The following is a 24,782-nucleotide window of genomic DNA, read 5'->3' as shown; positions in this document are numbered from 1 at the left end:
AGTGGGGACAAACAACACTGGTTTCCAAAGATAAACATAAGTGGAAAAGCTAAGTAAAACATACTGAGTAACCTGAACTTTTCTCTTATGTACTCAGTGCATGTCTTACATAATGTGTTTGTCTCTCTTTTGCTTCAGGTGAATAAAACTACAGTTGACCCTTGAACAAAACAGGTTTGAACTTTGTGAGTCCACTTTTACACAGAATTTTTTTCAATAAGTACTACAATACTACCCGATCCACAATGTGTGGTTGGTTGGATCCATGGATGCAGAATCACAGATAAGGAGGACTTACTGTATAGTTAGTTATGTATGGTTCTTCCACTGTGCACAGTGTCCATGCCTGTAACCCTTCTGTGTTGTTCAAGGGTCAAATGTATTTGGAATTTTGTAGTATGAAGCATAAGGTTAAAGCACAATTATAACAGCAATACTTAATCATGCTGACAAGACACTGAAGCATAATTAATGGACTCACGGTTCCCCCTTATCCACAGGTGTTGGGGGATACCTTCTAAGACCCTCAGTGTGTGCCTGAAACCATGGATAGCAGGAGAGCACCAAACCCTAAGCAGTCCCCCCTTCTACATGATTTTGCTTTCTACATGTTCAGTTACCCTCAGTTGGCCTTGTTTGACCATGGGTAAGTAAAACTATAGAAAGCAAAGCTGCTGATAAAGCAGGACTACACTCATGTGAAATATCTTGCCTGTTCTTACAGGAAAACGTGGAAATTTACATCAAGGTAATGAGAGTGAGTCAGGCATTTCAAAATTTGAAAAAGTAGGTAAAGTCAATCTTTTTCTGTTGAAAATATCAGTACACGTATGCAGGAATGTTAGAGTAACTCTTGTATATTTGCTTATGCATCATCCAGACAGTGTTAGACTAAGAACTGTTTAACCATGCAATTCAACACAATAAATTAAAGACACTTCTGTTTTCTTATGAGCTTGACTCAACAGCAGTGGGCTGTGTACACTATCTCACTTCAGGTTTAAGTTCAAAGCAGACAGAGCCTAGGCAGTATCCAGGTCTGCCCATAACTTGACACCTTTGGACTCAGGGTCCTTGCAAGTCATAATAATGAGTTTTAAGGTTTAGAGAGTAAAGCACTGAAGAATATGTTGCCCCATGGGTTTTCTAATGTAATTTCTTGGGACTCTTTGCCCTTTGGGACCCTTCCCTGTAGTCCGTGGGGCTGCTTGAATAAAGGAGAATGATTCTGGGAAAGGTCAGGTAAATTCTAAACTTAGTGATGGCACAGAATCTGAAAATTGGCAGATATACACACATATATCCATTTTAGAAACAGTAGTTCTGTAAATTTTAGAACAATTTGGTACAGTCTCCCAAGACTGAACTAGGAAGAAATAGAAAACATGAACAGACCAAGTACTGAAATTGAAACTGTAATTTAAAAACTCCCAACAAAGTCCAGGACCTGATGGCTTCACAGGCAAATTCTATCAAACATTTAGAGAACAGCTAACATCTATCCTTCTGAAACTATTCCAAAAAATTGCAGAGTAAGGAAAACTCCCAAAATCATTCTATGAGGCCACCATCACCCTGATACCAAAACCAGACAAAGATACTACAAAAAAGAAAATTACAGGCCAATATCACTGATGAACATAGATGCAAAAATCCTCAAAAAACTACTAGCAATACGAATCCAACAATACATTAAACAAATTATACACCATGATCAAGTGGGATTTACCCCAGGGATGCAAGGATTTTTCAATATCCACAAATCAATTGGTATGATATACCACATCAACAAATTTAAGAATAAAAACCATATGATCATCTCAATAGATGCAGAAAAAGCTTTTGACAAAATTCAGCACCCATTTATGATAAAAACTCTCCAGAAAGGGGGAACAGAGGGGACCTACCTCAACATAATAAAGGCCAATGGTGAAAAGCTGAAAGCATTTCCTCTACGATCAGGAGCAAGACAAGGATGTCCACTCTTGCCACTTTTATTCAACATAGTTTTGGAAGTCGTAGCTATGGCAATCAGAAAAGAAAAAGAAATAAAATGAATCCAAATTGGAAAAGAAGTTAAACTGTCATTGTTTGCAGGTGACATGGTACTATACATAGAAAATCCTAAAGATGCTACCAGAAAACTACTAAGCTCATCAATGAATTTGGTAAAGTTGTAGGTTACAAAATTAATACACAGAAATCTGTTGCATTTCTATACATTAACAATGAAAGATCAGAAAGAGAAATTCAAGAAATAATCCCACTTACCATCGCATCAAAAAGAATAAAATAGCTATGAATAAACCTACCTAAGGAGACAAAAGACCTGTACTCAGAAAACTATAAGGTGCTGATGAAAGAAATCAAAGATGACACAAACGGATGGAAAGATATACCATGTTCCTGGATTGGATGAATCAATATTGTCAAAATGACTATACTACCCACAGCAATCTACAGATTCAGTGGAATCCCTATCAAATTATCAATGCCATTTTTCACAGAACCAGCACAAAAGAAATCTTAAAATTTGTATGGAGAAACAAAAGACCCTGAATAGCCATGGCAATCTTGATAAAGAAAAAAGGAGCTGGAGGAATCAGGCTCCCTGACTTCAGACTATACTACAAAGGTATAGTTATCAAAACAGTATGGTACTGGCACAAATATAGAAATATAGATCAATGGAACAGGACTGAAAGTCCAGAGATAAACTCACACACCTACGCTCAATTAATCTACAACAAAGGAGACAAGACTGTACAATGGAGAAAAGACAGTCTCTTCAATAAATGGTGCTGGAAAACTGGACAGCTACATGTAAAAAAATAAAATTAGATCATTCTTCAACACCGTATAAAAAAAATAAGTTCAAAATGGATTAAAGACCTAAATGTGAGACTGAACACTATAAAACTCCTAGAGGAAAGCACAGGCAGAACACTCTCTGACATAAATTGCAGCAATATCTTTTTCAATCCATCTCCCACAGTAATGGAAATAAGAACAAAAATAAACAAATGGTACCTAGTTAAAATCAAAAGCTTGGGCTTCCCTGGTGGCGCAGTGGTTGAGAGTCCGCCTGCCGATGCAGGGGACACGGGTTCATGCCCCGGTCTGGGAGGATCCCACATGCCGCGGAGCGGCTGGGCCCGTGAGCCATGGCCGCTGAGCCTGCGTGTCCGGAGCCTGTGCTCCGCAACGGGAGAGGCCACAACAGTGAGAGGCCCGCATACCGCAAAAAAAAAAAAAAAAAGAAAGAAAAAAAAGAAAAAAATCAAAAGCTTTTGCACAGCAAAGGAAACCATAAACAAAATGAATAGAACAATTTTTATTCCACCTGTCAGAATTGCAAAGGATATTGATATTGAATAATTTTTAGTGGTGCTTATACAGAAAATAAAATATCTTTCCAAAAGAGATGACTTTATCTTTGAGTTATATTTTTTTTGTTATGTAAACAAAACTGGAATTTGACCCTGGGGATTTTCTGTCCCAACTTTTTAATGAGTTGGAACCATAGGTTTCTACAGAGATTCTCCTTCAGCTTCCTAAAGATGGGACAGGATAGTGTTAGCTGGGAGTTGGGAGATCAAGTTAGGAATTGGGGTCAGGGTTCCCACCACTGTTGTAATCATAGTCACTCTGCCTGGTCTTCCATGTAAGAAACTGAGTGAAAAACTGGATCAGCTGCTTAAAATAAAAACTGCTTAAATTAAAAAATGCAGACCTCATCTTAGCATCTTATTTTATACATGAGGAAATTGAGGAAAAGAGTGATTAAGTGGCTTGCCCATGGTCACCTGGCAAGAGAGTGGCAAGACTTTGGTTTAATCTCCAGTCTACCAGACTCAATTACACCACGTTGGATCCCTGTATTCTGATAACTTGCAGGTGAGAACTGGGGAATGGTCTATGACAGCAGTCCCCAACATTTTGGCACCAGGGAGCAGTTTTGTGGAAGACAATTTTTCCATGGGTCGGGGAGGGGGGATGGTTTTGGGATGATTCAAGGGCATTACATTTATTGTGCACTTTATTTCTATTGTTATTACATTGTAATATATAATGAAATAATTATACAACTAACCGTAATGCAGAATCAGTGGGAGCCCTGAGCTTGTTTTCACTTGCCACTCACTGAGAGGGTTTTGATATGAGTCTGCAAGCAACTGATTTATTATGGTCTCTCTGCAGTCAAACCTCTCTGCCAATGATAATCTGTATTTGCAGCCACTCCCCAGTGCTAGCATCACCACCTTAGCTACACCTCAGATCATCAGGCATTAGATTCTCATAAGGAGCATGCAATCTAGATCCCTCGCATGTGCAGTTCATGAACAGTAGGGTTCGTGCTCCTATAAGAATCTAATGCCGCCACTGATCTGACAGGAGGTGGAGCTCAGGCAGTAATGCAAGCGATAGGGAGCGGCTATAAATACAGATGAAGCTTCGCTTGTTTACCCGCCGCTCACCTCTTGCTGTGAAGCCCAGTTCCTAAGAGGCCATGGACCGGTACTGGTCCATGGCCTGGCGGTTGGGGACCCCTGGCCTATGAAATGGGCAGTCAGTAAAATATTACTTAATCAGCTCACCTGAATAAGATCACTTGTATATACTACAGAACACCTGGATGATAATCTCTACTTAGCAATTACAATGATCGTTTAACAGATGACGTTTCACAAAATTTTTAAGGGGCTGTGCAATTATCCTTTGCAAAGGAGATCCTACTTGAAACTGTCTAGTCATTACTATCAGGTTTAAATAACTTGTTCCACTGTATTATGACAACCCTGGTCAAAGCCATAGGAGGTAGCATGTTATTCTTCACCCTCCATCCCCAAGCAATTAATAAAAATCCTATCCTACTTGCTCAGGGACATATAAAATTCCATAGGAAAAGTAAATCACTTCTTTAGGCTTCTGATTTCTCCAATATCAACATTTTGTTTACATTGGAAAATCATGTGACACTAATGACTATACAAGTTACCTAGCCACCAAGACCTCAGTGTGAATCAGTTTGTTCATCCTGATTTACAGTGGAAGTATCCTAGGTATTAGACACAGGTAAAGGGAAATCCTAAAGGATATAAAATAACTAAACTGCCATGAAAGGAGGAACCAAGATGACAGAGTAGAAGGACAGGCTCTCACTCCCTCTTGCGAGAACACCAGAATCAAGACTAGCTTCTAGACAATCATCGACAGGAAAACACTGGAACTCACCAAAAAAGATACCCAACATCCAAAGACAAAGGAGAAGCCACAATGAGACAGTAGGAGGTGTGCAATCACAGTAAAATCAAATACCTCAACTGCTAGGTGGGTGACTCACAGACTGGAGAACACTTACACCACAGAAGTCCACTCACTGAAGTGAAAGTTCTGAGCCCCACGTCAGGCTTCCCAACCTGGGGGTCCAGCAACGGGAGGAGGAATTCCTAGCGAATCAGATTTTGAGGTGTACTGGGAATTGATTGCAGGACTTTGACAGGACTGGGGGAAACAAAGACTCCACTCTTGGAGGGCACACACAAAGTAGTGTGTGCATCGGGACCCAGGGGAAGGAGCAGTGACCCCAGGGGAGACTGAACCAGACCTACCTGTTAGTGTTGTAGGGTCTCCTGCAGAGGCAGGGTGTGGCTGTGGCTCACCATGGGGACAAGGACACTGGCAGCAGAAGTTCTGGGAAGTACTCCTTGGTGTGAGCATTCCCAGAGTTTGTCATTACCCAACAAAGAGCCCAGGTAGGCTACAGTGTTGGGTTGCCACTGGCCAAGCACCCAACAGGGAAGGAACCCAGCCCCACCCATCAACAGTCAAGTGGATTAAAGTTTTACTGAGCTCTGCCCACCACCAGTCTCTCCCATCAGGAAACTTTCACAAGCCTCTTAGATAGACTCATCCACCAGAGGGCAGACAGCAGAAGCAAGAAGAACTATAATCCTGCAGCCTCTGCAACAAAAATCACATTCACAGAGAGACAGACAATATGAAAAGGCAGAGGGCTATGTACCAGATGAAGGAACAAGGTAAAATCCCAGAAAAACAATGAAATGAAGTGGAGGTAGGCAACCTTCCAGAAAAAGAATTCAAAATAATGATAGTGAAGATGATCCAGGACCTCGGAAAAAGAATGGAGGCAAAGATCGAGAAGATGCAAAAAATGTTTAAAAAAGACCTAGAAGAATTAAAGAACAAACAAACAGAGATGTACAATACAATAAATTAAATGAAAACTATACTAGAAGAAATCAATAGCAGAATACCTGAGGCAGAAGAACGGATAAGTGACCTGGAAGACAGAATGGTGGAATTCACTGCTGCAGAACAGAAAAAAGAAAAAGGAATGAAAAGAAATGCAGACAGCCTAAGAAACCTCTAGGACAACATTAAAAGCAACAACATTCGCACTATAGGGGTCCCAGAAGGAGAAGAAACAGAGAAAGGACCAGAGAAAATATTTGAAGAGATTATAGTCAAAAACTTCCCTAACATGGGAAAGGAAATAGCCACCCAAGTCCAGGAAGTGCAGCGAGGGCCATACAGGATAAACCCAAGTAGAAACATGCTGAGACACATAGTAATCAAATTGGCAAAAGTTAAAGACAAAGAGAAATTATTGAAAGCAGCAAGGGAAAAATGACAAATAACATTCCAGGGAACTCCCATAAGGTTAACAGCTGATTTGTCAGCAGAAACGCTACAAGCCAGAAGGGAGTGGCATGATAAACTTAAGGTGATGAAAGGGAAGAATCTACAACCAAGAGTACTCTACTCAGCAAGGATCTCATTCAGATTCGACAGAGAAACCAAAAGCTTTACAGACAAGCAAAAGCTAAGAGAATTCAGCACCACCAAACCAGCTCTACAACAAATGCTAAAGAAATTTCTCTAAGTGGGAAACACAAGAGAAGAAAAGGACCTAGAAAAACAAACCCAAAACAATTAAGAAAATGGTCATAGGAACATACATATTGATAATTACCTTAAACATGAATGGATTAAATGCTCCAACCAAAAGACACAGGCTTGCTGAATGGATACAAAAACAAGACCCATATATATGCTGGCTACAAGAGGCCCAATTCAGACATAGGGACACATACAGAGTGAAAGTGAGGGGATGGAAAAAGATATTCCATGCAAATGGAAATCAAAAGAAAGCTGCAGTAGCTATACTCATATCAGATAAAACAGACTTTAAAATAAAGAATGTTACAAGAGACAAGGAAGGACACTACATAATGATCAAGGGATCAATACAAGAAGAAGATATAACAATTATAAATATATACACACCCAACATAGGAGCACCTCAATACATAAGGCAACTGCTAACAGCTATAAAAGAGGAAATAGTAACACAATAATAGTGGAGGACTTTAACACCTCACTTACACCAATGGACAGATCATTCAAAATGAAAATAAATAAAGAAACAGAAGCTTTAAATGATGCAATAGACCAGATAGATTTAATTGATATTTATAGGACATTGCATCCAAAAACAGCAGATTACACTTCCTTCTCAAGTGCGCACAGAATGTTCTCCAGGATAGATCACATCTTGGGTCACAAATCAAGCCCCAGTTAATTTAAGAAAACGGAAATCATATCAAGCATCTTTTCTGACCACAATGCTATGAGATTAGAAATCAGTTACAGGGGAAAACACATAAAAAATACAAACAAATGGAGGCGAAACAGTCTGTTACTAAATAACCAAGACATCACTGAAGAAATCAAAGAGGAAATAAAAAAACACTTAGAGACAAATGACAATGAAAACACGATGATTCGAAACCTATAGGATGCAAAAAAGCAGTTCTAAGAGGGAAATTTATGGCTATACAAGCCTATCTCAAGAAAAAAGAAATATCTGAAATAAAAAAACTAACCTTACACCTCAAGGAACTAGAGAAAGAAGAACAAAAAAACCCCCAAAGTTAGCAGAAGGAAAGAAATCATAACAATCAGAGCAGAAATAAATGAAATAGAAACAAAGAGCAGAGATCAATAAAACTAAAAGCTGGTTCTTTAAGAAGATAAACAAAATTGATAAACCATTAGCCAGACTCATCAAGAAAAAGAGGGAGAGGACTCAAATCAATATTATTTGAAATGAAAAAGGAGAAGTTACAACAGACACCACAGAAATACAAAGCATCCTAAGAGACTAAAACAAGTGACTCTATGACAATAAAATGGACAACCTGGAAGAAATGGACAAATTCTTAGAAAGGGATAACCTTCCAAGACTGAACCAGGAAGAAATAGAAAATATGAACAGACCAATCACAAGTAATGAAATTGAAACCATGATTAAAAATTTTCCAACAAACAAAAATGCAGAACCCGATGGCTTCACAGGTGAATTCTATCAAACATTTAGAGAAGAGCTAACATCCATCCTTCTCAAACTCTTCGAAAAAATTGCAGAGGAAGGAACACTCCCAAACTCATTCTATGAGGCCACCATCACCCTGATACCAAAACCAGACAAAGATACTACAAAAAACGAAAATTACAGACCAATATCACTGATGAATATAGATGCAAAAATCCGCAACAAAATACTAGCAAACAGAATGCAACAACACATTTAAAGGATCATACACCATGATCAAGTGGGATTTATCCCAGGGATGCAAGAATTCTTCAATATATGCAAATCAATCAATCTGATATACCATATTAACAAATTGAAGAATGAAAACTATATGATCATCTCAATAGATGCAGAAAAACCTTTTGACAGAATTCAACACCCATTTATGATAAAAACTCTCCACAAAGTGGGCACAGAGGGAGCCTACCTCAACATAATAAAAGCCATATATGGCAAACCCATAGCAAACATCATTCTCAGTGGTGAAAAACTGAAAGCATTTCCTCTAAGATCAGGAACAAGACAAGGATATCCATTCTCACCACTATTATTCAACATAGTCTTGGAAGTCCTAGCCACAGCAATCAGAGGAGAAAAAGAAATAAAAGGAATACAAATTGGAAAAGAAGAATAAGACTGTCACTGTTTGCAGATGACATAATACTATACATAGAGAATCCTATAAATGCCACCAGAAAACTACTAGAGCTAATCAATAAATTTGGTAAAGCTGCAGGATACAAAATTAATGCACGGAAATCTCTTGCATTCCTATACACTAATGATGAAAAATCTGAAAGAGAAATTAAGGAAACACTCCCATTTACCACTGCAACAAAAAGAATAAAATACCTAGGAATAAACCTACCTAGGAAGACAAAAGACCTGAATGCAGAAAACTATAAGACACTGATGAAAGAAATTAAATATGATACCAACAAGTGGAGAGATATACCATGTTCTTGGATTGGAAGAATCAATATTGTGAAAATGACTATACTACCCAAAGCAACCTACAGATTCAATGCAATCCCTATCAAATTACCAATGGCATTTTTTACAGAACTAGAACAAATAATCTTAAAATTTGTATGCAAACACAAAAGACCCCCGAATAGCCAAAGCAGTCTTAAGGGAAATAAATGGCACTGGAGGAATCAGACTCCCTGACTTCAGACTATACTACAAAGCTACAGTAATCAAGACAGTACGGTACTGGCACAAAAACAGAAACATCGATCAATGGAGCAAGATAGAAGGCCCAGAGATAAACCCACGCACCTATGGTCAACTAATCTATGACAAAGGAGGCAAAGATATACAATGGAGAAGAGACAGTCTCTTCAATAAGTGGTGCTGGGAAAACTGGACAGCTACATGTAAAAGAATGAAATTAGAACACTCCCTAACACCATACGCAAAAATAAACTCAAAATGAATTAGAGACCTAAATGTAAGACCAGACACTATAAATCTCTTAGAGGAAAACATAGGAAGAACACTCTGACATAAATCACAGCAAGATCTTTTTGATCCACCTCCTAGAGTACTGGAAATAAAAACAAAAATAAACAAATGGGACCTAATGAAACTTCAAAGGTTTTGCACAGCAAAGGAAACCATAAACAAGAGGAAAAGACAACCCTTAGAATGGCAGGAAATATTTGCAAATGAATCAACGGCCAAAGGATTAATCTCCAAAATATATAAACAGGTCATGCAGCTCAATATTAAAGAAACAAACAACCCAATCCAAAAATGAGCAGAAGACCTAAATAGACATTTCTCCAAAGAAGACATACAGATGGCCAAGAAACACATGAAAAGCTGTTCAACATTACTAATAATTAGAGAAATGCAAATCAAAACAACAATGAGGTATCACCTCACACCAGTTAGAATGGGCATCATCAGAAAATCTACAAACAACAAATGCTGGAGAGGGTGCGGAGAAAAGGGAACCCTCTTGCATGGTTGGTGTGAATGTAAAATTATACAGCCACTATGGAGAACAGTATGGAGGTTCTTTAAAAAACTAAAAATAGATTTACCATATGATCCAGCAATCCCACTACTGGGCATATTCCAGAGAAAACCATAATTCAAAAAGACACATGCACCCCAATGTTCATTGCAGCACTGTTTACAATAGCCAGGTCATGGAAGCAACCTAAATGCCCATTGACAGATGAATGGTAAAGAAGTTGTGGTACATATATACAATGGATTATTATTCAGCCATAAATAGGAACAAAATTGAGTCATTTGTTGAGACGTGGATGGATCTAGAGACTGTCATACAGAGTTAAGTATGTCAGAAGGAGAGAAACAAATATCGTATATTAACGCATGTATGTGGAACCTAGAAAAATGATACAGATGAACGGGTTTTCAGGGCAGAAGTTGAGACACAGATGTAGAGAACAAACGTATGGACACCAAGGGAGGAAAGCCGCAGTGGGGTGGGGATGGTGGTGTGCTGAATTGGGCAATTGGGATTGACATGTATACACTGATGTGTATAAAACTGATGACTAATAAGAACCTGCTGTATAAAAAAAAAATGCCATGAAAAATGGTCATAATTTTGTTATACATTTTGGGGAAAACCTAACTCTCCTTATTTTCTTAAAGAATTAATTAATATCAAGACTTTAAAAGAATTAAATGGCTCCTCAAGTGGAGAGAAATACTAATAAAATCATCAGAGAGGTATTTCTACCACTACAAAGCTAGGGAGGGAAAAACTGAGACCATAACAAAATATAAGTTTTATTATTATAGTCACGAGGATGACAAAAATATTGTTTGTGTGTCTTTTCTGTCTATAGCTTCCATTCTGTTGGCATTTTTGTTTTCCTTTGCCAGGGGCATTTTGAAGCAGGGAATAATTTTTGATAAGTACAAAGCACATTCCATTTATCAATGTCAGGTCAACCCCATTTTAAAAAATGCTGTTGCAAATAAAATATCTCAAATGAGCAGGTTTTTGAATGCTAGAATAGCAAATTCTTACTAACTTTGTTACAGAAGGATCTACCAATTCCACTTAGAGTTTTCTTTCGATCTTTATGAAAGGAGCATATATTATATGAAGATACCAAAGATAAGACTGACTAGGTGAAACACATACTGACACAATCTACATATTTTAACAGTCAGCTGTCCATGACAAAATGAACAATATTGCACTTGAATATGTTAAAAAATTCATTTGAGACTAGTAAGAAACCAATGCTGTGACAGAAACTAGGTATCCTCTACCTTACATATTTTCTTCAAATCTTTTTTACCTCACAACTATCTAAAAGTCAGTTATTAAAAAGTAAATTGAAAATACTCTTTAAAATATTTCAATGTTTTCAACACTGTGCATAAGAAAGAATTCAGGCATGAACTCAATATTCCTGACAGTGGAATTTTCTTTTAATGGTGCTTATAATTTTGATGGTATTAGAGACTATTCTAGTATTATTTTCCCAACTTACCCATGCTTTTCTGTTTTAACAGATAGCTTATAAATGATTAGAAAAAATGATTTCTTCACAGACTCATCAGATCATTTCCTATAAAATCCCTATCTTTCTATTGGTGAAAAAGGAATAGTAAAGAAAACATCTGTCACTGTACTTGCTTAGCATTTGGATGGAAAAGACATCAGTCCACCCACATTCAGTTTGCAGGAGAACTCCAGGTAGGGTGCAGACAGATGGTTGTGTTTGAGTGGAGAAGCCAGATAGAGGATAAAGATGCCCATAAGTGTCCCAAGCTGATGGAAGGTAGGCAGGGGGTGAGAGTACAGTAAGCATATTCTCCTTAGTTAATATTTCAGTGTGTTAATCATCCATAGAAAGAAAATTTAAAAGAGGAGAATCTTAAAGAAATGCTCTATGTGACAATATGTATTACTTCTACCACTGGTAGGTAGTTCAAATCAAGAAAGGACAAAACCTAGAAAGTTTTGTATATTAAAAAAAGCATCTGTTTATTTATAACTGGCAAAATGATCTGTTTCAGTTGCATGTTTACTTTGATCTTTTTCTACTGGTATTTAAGTTTCTGCTTTATGGTCTCCTTCCAATGATAGAACCAGACCTCCTGGAAACCACGTTCATCAGACCTGGGAGTTTGAAAGAAGCAAGTGCTGAACCTTAATGTTTCCCTGAACAAGAAAAATGTGCTGCGATCGAAACTGTGGGCTCATTGCTGGTGCTGTCATTGGTGCACTCATGGCTGTGTTTGGAGGAATTCTAATGCCAGTTGGAGACATGCTTATTGAGAAGACAGTTAAAAAGGTACAAGTATTATCAAGAATGTTTCTTGTCATCCTGATTCATTCTGTCTTCCATCCCTTTTTGGCTTAGGGTGCCTGTTTTATAGTTCATTGTAACTGGCAATTTTGTGTCTTCGACACAAAGGTGATAATGTACAATTGAAACTACATGATAGAGAAATGGTCAAAGCATGATGTATGTTCTATATGAATGCACTGTCATCTTAAGTCTAAATATCCAAATTTTGATAAAAAACTATATTAGGTATGCATATTAAAAGAAATAATTGCTTTTAATTATGTCCAAAGAGTATGTTGATATGCTTTTTTTTGCATACATATATATCATTTTTTATTGAAAGACATATTCTTTAAATTCTATTGTACTTTACAAATTTCAAAAGTTTCACACACATGATTTCATATAATCCCATAACAACCATTTTTCCCCACCCCTATATTGCCCCTTCTTCCTCCTCTCTCCTCACTGGTAACCACTAGTTTGTCCTCTATATCTGTGAGTCTGCTTTTTTGTGTTTTATTCACTAGTTTGTTGTATTTTTTAGATTCCACTGTAAGTCATATCATACAGTATTTTGTCTGATTAATTTCACTTAGCATAATGCCCTCCACGTCCATCCATGTTGCTTCAAATGGCAAAATTTCATTCGTTTTTTTATGGCTGAGTCGTACTGCATTGTGTATATATACCAACACTTCTTTATCCATTCATCTGTTGATGGACACTTAGGGTGCTTCCATACCTTGGCAATTGTAAATAATGTGACTATGATCATTGGTGTGCACGTATCTTTTCAAATTAGTGTTTTCGGTTTTTTGGACATATACGCAGGAGTGAAGCTGCTGGGTCATATGGTAGTTCTATTTTTAGCTTTTTGCAGAACCTCCATACTGTTCTCCACAGTGGCTGCACCAATTTACATTCTCACCAACAGTGTATGAGGGTTCCCTTTTCTCTACACCCTCACCAACATTTGTTATTTGTGTTCTTTTTGATAATAGCCATTCTGACAGGTGTGAGGTGATACTTCATTGTGGTTTTGATCTGCATTTTCCTGATGATTAGCAATGTTGAGCATATTCTCATGTGGCTGTTGGCCATCTGCATTTCCTCTTTGAAAAAATGTCTGTTCAGTTCTTCTGCCCATTTTAAAAGTTGTTTTTTTGTGTGTGTTGAGTTGTATGAGATGTTTATATATTGTTGATATTAACCCCTTATTGGCAGTCATGTCATTTACAAATAGTTTCTCCCATTCAGTAGGTTGTCTTTTTTGTGTATGGTTTCCTTTACTGTGGAAAAGGTTTTAGGTTTAACTAGGCCCCATTTATTTATTTTTGCTTTTATTTCCTTTGCCTTTGGAGACAGATCCAAAAAATATTGCTGCAATTTATGTCAAAGAGTATTCTGCCTATGTTTTCCTCTAGGAGTTTTATGACACACAGTTTTACATTTAAGAATTTAATCCATTTTGAGTTTATTTTTGCATATGGTGTGAGGGAGTGTTCTAATTTCACTGATTTACATGAGGTTGTCCGGCTTTCCCAGCACGACTTGCTGAAGAGACGGTCTTTTCTCCATTGTATATTCTTGCCTCCTTTGTTGATGATTAAATGACCATAGGGTGTAGTTATTTCTGGGCTCTCTGTTCTGCTCCATTGACCTATGTGTCTACTTTTGTGCCAGTGTATTACTGTCGCTTTGTTTTATAGTCTAAACTCAGGGAGCTTGATTCCTCTGGCACTGTTCTTTCTCAAAATTGTTTTGGCTATTTGGTGTCTTCTGTGTTTCCACACAAATTTTAAAATTATTTGTTCTAGTTCTGTGAAAAATGTCATTGGTATTTTGATAGGGATTGCATTGAATCTGCAGATTGCCTTGGGTAGTAAGGTAATTTAATAATATTAATTCTTCCAACCGAAGAATGCAGTGTATCTTTCCAGCTGCTTCTGTCATCTTCAATTTCTTTCATCCGTGTCTTACATTTCTGAAAGTATAGGTCTTTTATTTCCTTAGGTAGGTTTATTTTGGTATTTTATTCTTTTTGATATCATGGTAAATGGGATTGTTTCCTTAATTTCCCTTTCCAATAGTTCACTGTTAGTGTATAGAAATGCAACAGATTCTTTTATATTAGTTTCGTATCCTGCAACTTTACTGAATTCACTGATGGGCTCTTGTACTTTTCTTGTGGTGTACTGAAGATTTTCTACATATAATATCATGTCATCTGCAAACAGTGACAGTTTTACTTCTTCCTTTCCAATTTGGATTCCTTTTATTTCTTTTTCTTCTCTGATTGGTGTGGCTAGGACTTCCAAAACTATGTTGAATAAAAGTGACATGAGTGTGCATTCTTATCTTATTCCTGATCTTTAGAGAAAATGCTTTCAACTTTTCACCATTGAGTATGATGTTAGCTGTGGTTTGCATGTATAGCCTTTATTATGTTGAGGTATGTTCTGTCTTTGCCCATTTTCTAGAGAGTTTTTCTCATAAATGGATGTATAATTTTAACAAAAATTTTTCTGCATCTATTGAGATGATCATATGGTTTTTATTCTTCTATTTGTTAATGTGGTGTATAACACTGATTGATTTGCAGATGTTGAAAAATACTTCCATCCCTGGAATAAATCCCACTTGATCATAATGTATGAACCTTTTAATGTATTGTTGGATTCGGTTTGCTAATATTTTCTTGAGGATTTTTGAATCTATGTTCATCAGAGATACTGGCCTTTAATTTTCTTTTTTTTGTAATATTTTTGTCTGCTTCTGGTATCAGGGTGATGCTGGCCTCATAGAATGAGTTTGGAAATATTCCTTCCTCTGAAATGTTATGGAATCATTTGAGAAGGATAGGTGTCAATTATTCTCTAAATGTTTAGTAGAATTCACCTGTAAATCCATCTGGTCCTGGACTTCCTTGTTGGGAGTTTTAAAATTACTGATTCAATTTCATTACTGGTAATTGGTATGTTCATATTTTCTACTTCTTCTTGGTTCAGTCTTGGAAGAAGGTACCTTTCTAAGAATTTATCCATTTCTTGGTCTAGGTTGTCCATTTTATTGGCACACAGTTGTTCACAGCAGTCTCTTATGATTTTTTGCATTTCTGTGGTGTTGGTTGTAACTTCTTTTTCATTTCTGATTTTATTGATTTGGGCCATTTCTCTTTTTTTTCTGATGAGTCTGGCTAAAGGTTTATCAATTTATTTATCTTTTCCAAGAACTAGTTTTTAGTTTTGTTGATGTTTATCTTTTATTTTTTGTATCTATTTCATTTATTTCTGCTCTTATCTTTATAATCTCTTTCCTACTACTAACTTTGGGTTTCTTTTTGTTCTTCTTTCTCTAGTTCCTTTAGGTGTGAGGTTAGGTTGTTTAACTGAGATTTTTCTTGTTTCCTGAGGTAAACTTGTATAGCTATAAATTACCGTGTTAGAACTACTTTTGCTGCATCCCATAGGTTTTGGATCATCATGTTTTCATTTTCATTTATCTCTAGGTAATTTTTGATTTCCTCTTTGATTTCTTCAGAGATCCATTGGCTGTTTAGAAGTACATTATATAGCCTCCATGTGTTTTTCTTTTTCCAGCTTTTTTTTCGTGTCGTTTAAGACTCCCTTTTAATAAGATTATTGCACAGTCTGCACATAATAAAAGGCACTCTGGTCTAGTGTGGTGGAGTACATAGAACTGATGGGTGATGGGATACAATGGAATAAAAGGACTAAATAGGGAGAGGAGTGAAAGTTGCAAACTGTAAGATAACCAGTTGAGTTACTGAAGATGTATTCCTTAGAAGAATAAAAAACAGAGGTTTTAGAAGTGATTTGATATGAACATCAGATGTATTTCAAAGGTCAGTGCTCAGAGAGATTTGATCCTTACTATAGAGATTACAGATAAAACTAAGCAATAGGTTCACTTTCTAGAGAGTCTGAATGTAGAGACAAAAAGACAGAAACTGGCCAACAGTAGGAGTCACATCTCTGAATTATGTGTAAACCCAGTGAGCCAAGTGTCTTACCCCTACCTCAAGAGCACTTAAGTTAATGCTGTTATTTTACAAATATATACAAGTTTTAGTACTGGTCAGTTTTTGTTTACCGTTGAAATCATTGCAGATTACTTGCTTATTTAATATACTAATACCAAATTGGGAAAGTTATTACCTGCATACAAACACTATTTTAAAAAAAAAGAAGAAGAATTAAAGTGCTTAATTTTAACAGATCAGAAAATCATCTCATGATGTTATCTAATTTTTAAAGTATAGATTTGGTACTCTACGATACCTTTCAATTCTAAAAGATGGTCCCCAGACTCCAGCATTTGAAATGGCCTAAAATAGTCCATACAGTTTACTTTATATATATATATATATATATATATATATATATATATATGTATGTATGTATTCATATTTCTTTACTGTTTATTTCCAAGGGATTTTTTTTTTTTTTGCGGCATGCGGGCCTCTCACCTTGTAAAGCTCTTTCATGTACATTGCATAAATTGATCTCCACAGTGACTCTCAGAAGCAGACATTATTACCTAGATTTACCGGATGAAGAGACTGTGGGCACTGGAAGTCTAAGTGATCTTCATATAGTAAGTGGTAGAACTAAACCTAGAATCCAGGACAGTGGCTTTCAGTCTGTGTGCTCTTTCCTTCGACATCTTTAAAGCCATGGCACACCTTGCTGTGGTTAGCATGATCTTCCTAGTAGATTTGTCTGGGCCAGCAGGTTTATGCAATCTTGCTAGACAGACTAAAAGTCAATGGCATGAGCTGCCATGTATGTGGAGAGTAGAAACTACCAAAGGACTTCAGGAAAAGGACAAAGTTTTGCCACTATTTACAAAGGATAATTTGTCACCTTCACATTCTTCATATCACTTGATAAATGCTTAGTGAATACTGTATAACATAAGTAATTTAAAATAAATTTTAATTTAATTTCCCTATGATATTAACTGCAGAACACCAAGAAGCAAATTAGAGATTTCTTTCTCTCAGCCTGTACACACATGCATGTGCATAATGCATACACATATTAGAAAAATTTTGGGACGTGGAAACTGTTTAATTGGTCCCAAATAGAACAGATTTTGGTAGTGAGTGGGGAAGATGAAAACTATTTTCAGTATGTTTCTGCTTTTTAAGGAAGTTTTGATTTCACTGGATGGAGAATAAATATATAAATAATTAAATAGCAGAAAAGGAAGTGTTACAGGATTTTACATGTTATTGCCACATAACTGGTTTAGACAGTAATGCTAAGAGCAAAGTAGTTAAAGCAAGATGGGAAGCAAGTGAGATGAGAGTTCTCCTTCTAAGGGGTGGATAGGATTTGTATAACAGTAGCCAACGTTTATTGAATGCTTGCTATGTGCTAACACTGTTCTAAATGCTCACATTTAATAAATCCTATAACAACCCATGAGGATAAATATTTAATTACACCATGTTCTACTTATTTTGACTTTGAAAAATACTAATTTCGTATAGTTCAACTTAATATTATTATTACCCCATTTTACAGATAAGGAAACTGAGGTACAAAAAAATTAAATAACCTGCCCAAGTTTAAATGGTTAGCATATGACCAAACTGGGGATCAAACTCATAGCATCTTGTTTCATTGTTAACCACTTCACTCTAGGCTTTGAGTAAAGAAGCCAATGGACTTGGTCAGGCTGGAAGTAGGGTAAGGAAATCAACTCATAGATTAAAATATGCTACACATGATTCTGTCTCCATGTACACTATAAGAGCCTTGAGAAATGGGACAATATATTTTTGACATATGTGCTCTACATACTTCATGCATAGGAAGATATCAAGGACATTTTAATAGTTATACTAAAGTTGCCAGTCATGTGGATGAGTACTGTTTTCCTGTAACAGCAATAATCAAATGACCATGTGACTAGATAAAAGCTATTACTCTTCCAAACATCTGCTTTCAAATTAGCAAATGTAGCAAAATAGAAGTTTCAAGGTAAACAAAATGTAGCAAATGTAGAAGTTTCAAGGTAAATGTCTTTCAACTCAGCTGGAGACCAAGCCATGTGAGAGTCATCAGGCTGGAATCCAGTCATTACTAGGGCTGAATCAGCCAAGTGTAAGGATCTTAAATTATATTACTTTTTCTATACACATAATTAACACCTTTGTACTTCAAATTTAGCAAAAGATTTGCAAAATAGACTAGATAGTCCAAAGTCAATTTAAAATCAAGGCCTCTTAAATTCACGAAGGACATAAAAACTTTTGCTCCCTTTAAAATTAGAGGAACTGATGATAAAATAATCGTAGTAGTCAATGAGGTCTATACAATTTTCTAGTACATATAGTTGTGTTAGGATCAGAAGAAATGCATTCCTATTCTGACTGTTTCAATATTTTTTTCTTTGTGAACAAATCGTGGTGTTATGCAAACCACACAAAATTGTAGTAAAAGACTTGATTCTCCATTATCTACTACTAAATTGTCATACAATATTGAATCGGACATCTGTTTTCTGTAGGACCCACTTCTACCTCTAAAAAATGGATGGAATTAGATGACCCTAACTCTAATAGCTGATAATTCAATGCATTCATTTCAACTCTTTGCGTTTCAGCTTTCCCAGATGAAAAAATATCTCCAGATGAACAAATAAGGCAAAGTGATTCATGGCCTTTAGAAAAAAGACATGATACGCTTACAGTGCCTTTTGATATTAAATGCATAACCATTAGAATGAGGAAGTTTTCTGTCCTGCCAAGTACATTCTGTCACAGTCCCTTTTCAATTCTTTAAGTACTTATAGAGTTCCTTTCATTAAGAACTGAAATAAAATATGTGCCTTGAGAGGTACATGGTAAACAATTGATATTATATTAGTCCTTAAGATTCTTATATCAATAGTGTGAGAGTAATAATGTGTAGGTTCGTGTGTTTTCTTGAAATGGGTAAATTAACACAGATTTCAACTTCAGTATATATTTCAGCTTAAACACCCTCATAAACACCTTTACATTTAGAGGAACAGCCATAATACTTTATCTATGTACAGTATTGTCTTAATTTTCAGCTTACTATGGAAATAAGATTTTTAGGAGCAATAAAGCATTTTTTAAGGATAATTCGTTGTAAAAAAAAGTAAGATCTAACATCACTTTAGCAGCTCCAATGTACCCAGTGTAAAAGGATTGCAACAGCACAGGATTTTGTAAAGGCATTATACCCGATGCCCTGGTCTTCTCTAAGGAATTCCCTTATTCTCTGCATTAAGTAATAAGTAAAGTTTCCTGAAGATATGAAACTTAATTTGACTTCTACCAACTAAGCGCAGAGGTGACAGGAACAAAAAATAGTAAAAACACGGTGTAAAAGAGGACCAGCCTAAGGGTCAGAGACTAGGATCCTCGTCATGATTCTACTTCTAGGTATTTGCCTCAGTTACCCTTGGGCCAGACACCTGGTTTCTCAGGGCCTCAGCACGCTCTCCTAGAAAATGTGCTAATGTTCAATGTCCTTTCCTGATCCACCATTCTATGAAATCAGGTGAAGGAAACAAACAGCTCATACAGTCCCTGTATTCATGGGTCTTGTTAGGCTCATTTTGTGTGAAATACGTTTCTCCCTCTTCCTCTAGCACTAAGGTAAGTTGGAACTTTACACCTGGGCATCCCTCCCAAGGTACTTACTTGGAAGCACTGCCTGCTACAAAGTCACCTTTGTCTGCATTAGCTACTAGAGCTTCAGGGGCTTGCTGCTCAGAGAGTGAAAACCTTGGAAGGAAACCATGAGACCATCTATAATTCCCTCATTTTACAGATACTGAAATTGACCCAAGGGATCTGGTGACTTTCTACTCAGTCCCAGCTCCTAAAGCACAGGAGCCAATTTCTAACGTAGGGCTTTCTGATTCTGTCACTGGTACTTTTTCTGTGTATCTGTCTTTACTACAAGGAGCATCAAAGATTTTTAACGGATTTCACAAAAGAATAATAGGACATGTCCTTTCTTCATCCTTTTATCTAAAATGTAGTAACCTAATAGTAACGAATGAGACTGTTGTAATTTTTGGAAACACGTACTAATAAATTTCTGCAAATGTACTGAGAGTTAGGAAAGCCTCATTGAGCAGGGTTTTGAAGGGGAGAAGCCAAATTTGTGTTTTTCTTAGTCTGACAAATGTTCAGTGATCATCTTCCCTGGAAGTGTCCAAGATTTGAAGAAAATGAAAAAGCTTCCAATACCACTACATTTTTCTCTCAGTTTTTCTGTTTTGCCTCCTCAGTCTAACTCACTGAAGGCAGAGGAGAGGTTAATGTTTGACATGATAAGAATTTTTTGGAAAAAGTTTAATAAAATTTGCTTAATAAATTGTGTTAGGAACTGTCGCAATATTGTCATAGGGTTAAAGCTTGCCAGTGGCTGGCCTTACAATCGACAGACATGTCTACAATATTACACACTGATTCTCTTTGTAAAAGGTTAACTAAAAGAGATTGCTATCATAATGTGTGGAAAACATTTCTGTTGTAAGCATGTGGCAGGCTGCAAAGGTTCTCATGAGCAACGTTCTTGAGCTTATTGCTTTCGCTGACTAACTAAAGTTTTTCAACCCCCACAAGTGCCCCTATTGACTACAAGTAAATAACCCAAACTTGTTTTCTTTTTCATAGGAAGCTGTCCTTGAAGAAGGTACAATTGCTTTTAAAAGTTGGGTTAAAACAGGCACAGAAGTTTACAGACAGGTTTGGATCTTTGATGTACAGAATCCAGAGGAGGTGGCAGTTAACAGCAGCAAAATTAAAGTTAAGCAAAGAGGTCCTTACACGTACAGGTGAGCGAGTCCCCATAAAAAGTGGCATTCTTTCCTTGACCATATGTATTTCTGAAAAAGCTTCCACTTGACAACTGCCACTGTATTGAAATGTACTTATTATTTTCTTGCCACTAACATACATTGAAATATTCTGTTTCTGCCTATATAAAACCCTAATCTAAGGATTTAATGATTATAAGAAATACAGATTTTATTATGAATTTACCAGCATAAATTAACTGCTCTACATTTAAGAAGTTACAGGTGCTTTACACTTGTGGCATATATTCTCAACAACTCTAGCAGTGTGTACATGTCAATCCCAAACTCCCAATCTATCCACACTGCTATATTTAAAATAAACAAGGACCTACTGTACAGCACAGGGAACTCTGCTCAGTACTATGTAATAACCTAAATGGGAAAAGAATTTGAAAAAGAATAGATACACGTGTGCATATGTGTGTGTGTGTGTGTGTGTGTGTATATCAACCACTTTGCTGTACACCTGAAACTAATGCATTGTTCATCAGCTATGCTCCAATATAAAATAAATATTAAAAGAAATAATAAATAGAATTTAAAAAACAAGTCTAAAATATGCATGCTAAATAAAAAACCATCTATCAAAGTTTTAAAACCAGAGCACTTTAAAATCCTAAAATTGAAAGTGTAGGTTATATGAGTGGTTCTCCAAGGGTGGCTCCTGAACCAGCCACATTAGCATCTCCTGGGAACTAAGTAGAAATGAAATTTCTCAGGCCCCACCTTAGACCAAATGAATCAGAGACTCTTGATTTAGACCCCAGTAATGAGTTTTACAAGTACTCTGGGGGATTGCAATACACACTCAAATTTGAGAACAACATTAAACTGATTTTACGTAATTACAATACTGCTAAGGATTTCTATTCAAACTATTTTCCAGGTCTTAAGGGTGTTTTTATTCATCCAGTAGTTTCATTCTTATATTTTCTCCAGTACTTAGACTGAATAAGCTATACCTTTATCTACATTCCTTAACAGTTTAACACATTCTTGAATAGAATCTTAGACATTAGCACTAGGGGGAAATAATTAGCCAGAACCTTTCATTTTGTAAATTTTGAAAACTCATTCCAGGGGATATGAAGTGATTTACCAAGTTCACACATACCTAGGGACTGGTGACTCTTAGATTTTTGTGTCTGTTTTCTCCTATCTAAATTATAGACTATGTGTCTTTTCTAACTATTAAAGTAAGAAAAAGAGAGACTGAGGTGCTAAAGACACTAAACTTAACCAAGGATTAGAAATACACTTATGGTGCCCATATGGGAACAGAATTAAATCCTGCTGTATGATTTGTTATAAAAATGTGTGATTTTTCCTCAAGAATAATTACAGCTAGTTATATGCCGTGATCAAGTATTATCACAAAATTTCATATTTGTAATGATTTCTTCTAATTCATAGTTTTACTTTCTTATCTGTTTCAGATGGTCTATAATTATATAATTTCTTTCCTCTCCATTCATTAATATATTTCTAGATTGACAACTCACACTCAAATATAATGAAATAACAGTAGTTGGGAGGGTGATGCCTGCTACCGCAGCACATGAGCATGCCTGTGAGCATAAGCACGCATGCCGAGCGCCTGGGTGCCTATTCTGTCCTAGTAATTATCCCCACGTCTCCTGTCTCCAGACACACCTGTGACTATTCACAACTCTGTCAAAGACGGCTTAGTTTTCACTGTTACAAAAACAAAAAAACCCCTCACCTTGGAAAATATTTTTATTTTTTCATGGTCTATAGTCCTTATGTTATTATCAAAAGCCTATGTGAGTATTATCTTGGTCCAAAAAAAAGGTGAAGCTATGACGTGTACCTATGAAAATCTAGAATTCCCACATGACCAAATAAGAATCTAAGCACGGTTGTTTAAATATTCCTATCCTGGCCTGAGAGGGCAGGAAGCGCAGCTGCAGGGGCCAAACAACGGGGGGTGAGCCCAGAGACCCCGGCCCTGGGAGCCTTCACACAGCCTCTGCACAGATACTGCTGTGAGCAGGCGCTGGCTGACCTGGCTGGATCTGCGCGTGATGGGCAGGGGCTGAGTGCGCCCTTGGGAGGTGTGGGTCCTGCACATCCACCTGTGTGGATCCCGCAGCAGCTGGGATCCTTGGCACTGCTAGTTTCTCCACGCTGTGCCAGGGATTGGAGGATGTGGCCGGCTCTCCAGAAAGCCCCAGTCGGCTGTAAGTCCAAGAAGGTCTCCTAAACCTCCGGCTCCTTTCACAGCCACTTCTGAGGCTGCTTGAGAAAAATGATGTGACAGTTCCTATCAAAAAGGATATTGGGGGAAAAATAACATCCAGAAAGAAAGTGGCCATTTTTGCAAAATCAACATTCTCCAACTCCAGAAGGGCAGTCAAGACCCTAATTTACCTGAAAGCTGCCAATAATAAGAAAGGAAAGAAATTTAAACGGAGTGGCATCTTGTCTCCCGATATGATCAGTCCTCCCCTTGGAGACTTCTGCCACACCATTCACATGGTCAAGGATGGCCAGCACGATGTTTTTGGAGACATTTCCTTTCTTCAGGGGAACTCTGATCTTCTACCTGGAAACCAGGAGAAAGCACGCATGGGCCAGTTCCCTGGGTGTATGGAGTTCTTCAGGGTCCGCAGCACCACCGACTCCACGTTCACAGAAATGCTCACCCTGGTGCTCAAAAACACCATCTCCCTCCCGACCCTTGGAGGGTCCCAAGCACTCGTTGCCCTTATTGTCAACGATGACATTCAATTCCAAACAGGAGTCCTTTGGTCCGGGAAAGCTGCCCTGGCTTAGCTGTGAGGGGGTCATGGAGGAGAACAGTGTGGTCTATTGGGGGGCGTTTCATGGGGGCTCTGGTGGGTCCCCATCCCAGTCCCGCCACTCCGCCAGCCTCTCCAAACTGTACTCCTACTGGGCAGCCAAGAATATGTTTGACCATCCCTCCTGGTGTGAGCTCGTCAAGGAAAAGACTAAAAATCAGAGTCCCTCTCTGATCTCACTGGGTTCCCTTCTCTTCCTGCAGCTTGATCTTGGGCCTTCATTTCTGGATGCAGTGCTGAAGGTCACGGATAAAAATAAGTAACAGTACACCTCTGGCTCTTTTGGGGTAAAAGGTTTCAAAAATCAAAACAAAACTAACCACAGTCAAAGAGAAAGATTCACTGACTATATTTGCCATTACATGATGGGTTTTCTAGAATAACGTTCCA

At 37.3% G+C, this 24,782-nt stretch overlaps 2 protein-coding genes across 2 annotated transcripts in view; both read left to right on the top strand.

The window, feature by feature from the left end:
- Positions 1–12,576: 12,576 nt before the first annotated feature.
- LOC103079811 (platelet glycoprotein 4-like) overlaps positions 12,577–24,782 on the top strand; it is a 33,433-nt gene continuing 21,227 nt past the window's right edge. The window contains 2 exon segments of the mRNA XM_082931401.1: positions 12,577–12,696; positions 21,386–21,546. Of these exon segments, the coding sequence (XP_082787527.1) occupies positions 12,577–12,696; positions 21,386–21,546 (281 nt within the window).
- LOC103082091 (cdc42 effector protein 3-like) lies at positions 23,135–24,655 on the top strand. The gene is given in 3 exon segments (XM_082931402.1): positions 23,135–23,188; positions 23,815–24,290; positions 24,292–24,655. Coding segments are annotated over 3 exon segments (894 nt in total).

This window comes from Lipotes vexillifer, unplaced genomic scaffold (assembly GCF_000442215.2).
Source record: "Lipotes vexillifer unplaced genomic scaffold, Lipotes_vexillifer_v1.1 scaffold247, whole genome shotgun sequence".
Classification (NCBI taxonomy): Eukaryota; Metazoa; Chordata; class Mammalia; order Artiodactyla; family Lipotidae; genus Lipotes; species Lipotes vexillifer.
This window is presented reverse-complemented; position numbering and strand designations above follow the sequence as displayed.